We start from the raw sequence: 5,930 nt of genomic DNA, 5'->3' as shown, positions 1-5,930 counted from the left end.
ATGAGTTTTGAACAGCGGTATACTACTGTTGATTTTATGTAGTAATTCGAGTTGAGTTTAAAAAAAGTGACATGTTCCCTCATTAGTTCAAAAAGCTTTATCCTTTAAAAAGGAGAACGGTTCCCACTTATATATGAATTAACATAGAAAATAAGTCGTGAATAGATAAAGTATTTCTTGTATCTAGTAATTCGTTATGATAATAGTAAAAAAGAAAGATATTGATACACATTAATAACATTTCAAAGTTTGATTAAAAACAAACATGTATAATGAAATGAAATATAATTACCTACTTTATTAGGCAAAACTTTAAAAAAAAAAACGCTCCACAGTTATACAGAATTTAACACATGTTATCAATAGACATTAATGATGTCAATGCTTTCGTTGACTTTACCATTTATGAATATATGGCTGCAAAATTCTGAGGGAAATCATAATTATTTGAATAAATATTGAATAAATATAAGTGTTAAATTAAATAAACGAACCCGTGCCGGTGCATTCACTCACTTATAACAATTATAATGTTGTTCGGATGTGTATTTTAGACATGTGAACCTTTCTGTAACAAATTATAAGGCAATTGATCAACACTTGCTAAGCCGCAGGATATCAACATCAAAATGAGAAGATGTGGTATGGTTGCCACTGAGACAACTATCTACAAGCGGCCCAATGAAACTGAAGAATTTCTGTATATTACTATTACCACATATGCAAATATATTGCAAATATTATATTCATTATAAAATGTGAATTTTGACAATTAAAAAAAAATCTACAACGTACAATGTCTTTCGTTTTCACTGTTCTAATCAATTATTATTTCTTACAGGTAATAAAAAATAATAGTAAGTTTAAGGAATGCTATTCGGAACGTCTCTGTATCCTTTCATTGTAATATATGAATAGAGTTTGTTTACTTAGCTTTCCTGTGTACTGAGTTCATTGTTTTTCTTTAAAATATTTCGCAGCAGGAATCGAACAAGGCTGATTAAATCACTCATGATTATGGATCCAAACACAATCACTAAAATAAGAATTCCAATATAACCTATATTTGTAGCACTAGGGCGACTGTCTGTTGCACAAGTAAGTTTACGAACGTAAGAATATGTCTTCTTTTTATCAATTTGTAACACTTCCTTTAATTGTTTTAGTCTAGCATCTAATGTTTCTATAGTGACTGTTCCATTTCCTAACATGCATGGACAGTCGTAACTACAAACATCAACTGGACTTTCACTAAAACGATTGAGAGTTGTATTTGTATATAATGTTGTTGAAATCGTTACATTAGCAGTTGTCATTTCTGTTTTCTCTAATTTGGTTGATTCGATATATGTTGGAAACTTCCAGTAAGACGAAGAGCTACCAGACATAGTATATCCTTTTGATACTGTTGTAAACTGATTTGATGGAATGATAGATGTTTGTTTTGAATAATTTATTAATGGTTTGGTTGGGGTTTTTACTTTTGTTGATGATGTTGTTTTGTCCGTTGGCAACGATTTTGTTACTTTCGTTTTAAATGTTGGTGTCTCTTCCGTAGTTATTGCTTCCGTTTCTTCCGCTTTAAAGGTTTTTGTTTCTTCCGTTGCTGATGATATTGATTTTTCCGTCGTTAATACTGTTGTTTCATCAGTTAACTTAGTTGTATCGTCTGCTGTTAATGATGCTATTTCTTGCGTTGTTAATGTTGTTGTGTCTTCTTTTGTTGATGATGTTGTTTTTTTCGTTGGCAACGATTTTGTTACTTTCGTTTTAAATGTTGGTGTCTCTTCCGTAGTTATTGCTTCCGTTTCTTCCGCTTTAAAGGTTTTTGTTTCTTCCGTTGCTGACGATATTGATTTTTCCGTCGTTAATACTGTTGTTTCATCAGTTAACTTAGTTGTATCGTCTGCTGTTAATGATGCTATTTCTTGCGTTGTTAATGTTGTTGTGTCTTCTTTTGTTGATGATGTTGTTTTGTTCGTTGGCAACGATTTTGTTACTTTCGTTTTAAATGTTGGTGTCTCTTCCGTAGTTATTGCTTCCGTTTCTTCCGCTTTAAAGGTTTTTGTTTCTTCCGTTGCTGATGATATTGATTTTTCCGTCGTTAATACTGTTGTTTCATCAGTTAACTTAGTTGTATCGTCTGCTGTTAATGATGTTATTTCTTGCATTGTTAATGTTGTTGTGTCTTCTATTGTTGATGATGATGTTTTGTCCGTTGGCAACGATTTTGTTACTTTCGTTTTAAATGTTGGTGTCTCTTCCGTAGTTATTGCTTCTGTTTCTTCCGCTTTTAAGGTTTTTGTTTCTTCCGTTGCTGATGTTATTGATTTTTCCGTCGTTAATACTGTTGTTTCATCAGTTAACTTAGTTGTATCGTCTGCTGTTAATGATGCTATTTCTTGCGTTGTTAATGTTGTTGTGTCTTCTTCTGTTGATGATGTTGGTTTGTTCGTTGGCAACGATTTTGTTACTTTCGTTTTAAATGTTGGTGTCTCTTCCGTAGTTATTGCTTCCGTTTCTTCCGCTTTAAAGGTTTTTGTTTCTTCCGTTGCTGATGTTATTGATTTTTCCGTCGTTAATATTGTTGTTTCATCAGTTAACTTAGTTGTATCGTCTGCTGTTAATGATGTTATTTCTTGCGTTGTTAATGTTGTTGTGTCTTCTATTGTTGATGATGCTGTTTCGTCCGTCTGTAACAGTGTTGTTGTTTTGTCTGCTATAAACGTTGTAACTATCTTGTTACTTGTAGTATGCGTCGTGTGATCTATTGATGCTGTGACTAAGTCGGTTGTAATGGAAGTTGTTTCTCCTAACATGATAGATGTTAATAATTGGATGGTAGCAACAGTGGTAGAATATTTATTACTTTCAGACGTTATATGTGTTGTCAATTGTTCTCTCTGGGTTGACACAGTAGATGTTACTGGTATATTTGTTGATTCTAATTTAGATGTTGTCTTTGGTAAGCACGACTCAACAATTGTGTCTATATCTGTTGTCATATTTGGCTCATTTTCTTTCACAATAGATGCTGGAAGAGATAACAACATGTGAAAGTAATTTCTTTAGTTTTATATCATATTTGTTATCCCTACAAAAAGGAACGTTTACTATCTTTTTGAAGTAAAAAAAGAGCAGTCATAGTTATTTTGAAACATGCAAAGCAATTTAATATGCAAATCACAATAATATTAAGCAACATACATAGTGTTTGTTTCACTCCAAACGGCTGTAAAATAAATAGGTTCGTTATAATTAAACACGATAAAGGCTTTGAGAAGAAGACTTACTGTTCACCAATATGCATTTACTGATGTGAGCGTTGGGAAACAAATGGTGGAATAAAAAACCACCGCTCAAATTAAAGCAAACTTACGGAAAATTCTGAAAATGACGAGCAGACAAAAGGAGTCCTAAAAACTATACGGTAGGTAAAACTGAACAAAATATATCACACATATTAGGAGTTAAAACCCGGAATGGTAAGTAAATCAATCCTCCCTCTAGTGTTGTGTTACCCGTAATACATTTTATATTTAATATTTAACGGATTGTTACTTTCATTATGTGATAACTTAACGATTGATGCAATCGCATTGGTTACTGTCACAATCGGAAAATCGACGGCTTTCCGGTTGCCAAGTTACCATTGGTAGAACATATAAAGTTTGTGATATATTTATTAAATAACGGTCAACTAAATCATGATAGCGATTGTATATCTTTCGAAATGATGACTTGGAATGTATCATAAGAACCCAAGAGTCAAAGACTTTCTTGTAAGCTGCAACTTTGAAACAATGAATCATGACGAGAAATGCTAGTCTGTTATATCGTGTCAACTGGGAAACATATTATCATTATGCTTGATATAAAGTACCAAGATTTGTAAAAGCAAATTGCTTGCTTATAAATCCTTAATATTATTTCATTTGTATACTATCGTTGAACGTTCATTTATCTGAATATATATTGTTTAAACTAAGTTGCAAGTCAGGAATATGACAGTTGTTATTCATTCGTTTGATGTGTTGGAGCTTTTAATTTTGTTATTTGTAAAGGTATTTCCCGTTTTGAATTAATTGAGTTCGGTATGTATTGCATCCAACATATAAATAGTAACAATGTCATTTAATATATGTAAGTTAAGATATGACGTGGACTTAACTGTCAAAGCGATAAATGACGCTAATAATCAATTGTCTATCAGAAAATGAGATTCTAGTTAAAATAAATCATTGTTTTTAGGTGAATTTTCAAATAATATTGATAAGAACATTAATTTGCCAAATTGACTCCACTAGCTGCGCATTTCTTCAGTTAAACATTCTTCAATGATGATCGAAGCAAAAGCCTAATACAAAATGCAACCCAAACTAGAGACAAACCTAGACAACTATATTGATAATACGTGCCCTAAAACGTAATTTTGTTGTTTCTGTTTGTCGTTATTGGTTTTTTTTCCAGTATCACTAAGATATCAGAATTAGAAAATTAGACTAATCAATCCAAACACTTTAGGTCTGTAAAACAACAATGATATATTGTTAATTAAAACTGATCAATGAATGAAATCAATAAATAAATAGCTATATACTATAGTGTTAGATATACTTACAAGAAAAACACTCTCGGGTAGAATAAAATATATTTTCATTAGTGGTAGAATTTGATGAAAAATAGTCCTGTGGACTTACAGACGCATACATGTAACATCTATTTGCACTATTGTGGTATTTAACAGCCCAGCATTGTTCTTCACCTTTTTGATAATTCTGACATTCTGTTTTGCAATCGTCTAGTGTTGATGCCGTTACAGGAGATAATGACTTAAGCTTATTGTCGAATTCCATATTTTGATCGTCATATTCACAAACACCTTAAATAGAAAAGACATAGATTATTAAATACAAAGAACATGTGAAATCACAAAAACTAAAGTAAATAAAATACAGAGTATATATAACATTTCCACACACGGTATTTCTTTATGTAATATCCCTCATACTTAATTGGCCATTGCATTGTGCTTCATAGCATAAATCCGATAAGTAACGAGTAACTATGTAAGAATTTGTTTCTCTAATGATTATTAAATAATTTTTCGTTTTTTTATAAACTAAAATTATTTCAAGTGCCTTCCACATTCCAGAAGGTTGTCAATTTGAAAATGTTGGTTCATTAAGTGAGTGGATAAAGTTTATGACACGTAAACACATCCAATCATCTTCTGCGATCATTTGCAACCACACGTTGATTAATTCTTTTCATAGAAGTGGTCCAGAAAGGGGTAATAAGTAACAGAATTAGAGAAACATTATTCTAACTCAAAACTATCTTATCTTTTCTCTAATTACTGGTGTACACTTTGTAATCATTCAAAAATAGGCATATCTATTTATATATTCAATCCCACATTACTAGAAGATGGATTTCTGGTGGTAAAAACCCTTCCTGCCTTATCGACATAAAGACGATATCTCATTCATTATGAACAGTTGTTATTCATTCAGATTGAAACCTTCATAGTAGAAGGCTGCACGGTTGACTATATTTGCTTAAATCCGCTTCATTTGAAATTTGGTGGATACTTGTCGAATATACTACATCATACTACATTTATATATATTTATATTATTCATTTCCTCAACGATAAATATTTAAAACTATGAAAATAGTATTTTTTTTTTTTTTTTTGTATTAAGCTTCAAATGTGATAGCAAAATATAGTTATAATTACATTTATAATGTATCATCTTGTTTATGTTTTTAAACTATCTACAATAACAAAACCACATAATTAAATCATGACCTACCGTTCTGTACTTGACAAACAAGGTGATGTTTACTTGCGCAATCGTCATAGTGCCAATATAAATCGTCTTTGTCCATATACATGCATGGAGCGCTAGAGTTGTAAGTCTCAG

General features: G+C 31.4%; 1 protein-coding gene across 1 annotated transcript; it reads right to left on the bottom strand.

Moving 5' to 3' along the window:
• Positions 1 to 334: 334 nt before the first annotated feature.
• Positions 335 to 3,024, bottom strand: LOC139528427 (uncharacterized). Its single transcript, XM_071324396.1, has one exon. The coding sequence runs from the start codon at positions 3,003 to 3,005 to the stop codon at positions 930 to 932; it is 2,076 nt and encodes a 691-aa protein (XP_071180497.1). The 5' UTR covers positions 3,006 to 3,024; the 3' UTR covers positions 335 to 929.
• Between the last annotated feature and the right edge of the window lie 2,906 nt (positions 3,025 to 5,930).

Source organism: Mytilus edulis, chromosome 6, assembly GCF_963676685.1.
Source record: "Mytilus edulis chromosome 6, xbMytEdul2.2, whole genome shotgun sequence".
NCBI classification, from domain to species: Eukaryota; Metazoa; Mollusca; class Bivalvia; order Mytilida; family Mytilidae; genus Mytilus; species Mytilus edulis.
The sequence above is the reverse complement of the archived record's forward strand: the minus strand, read 5'-3'. Positions and strand labels throughout refer to the sequence as shown.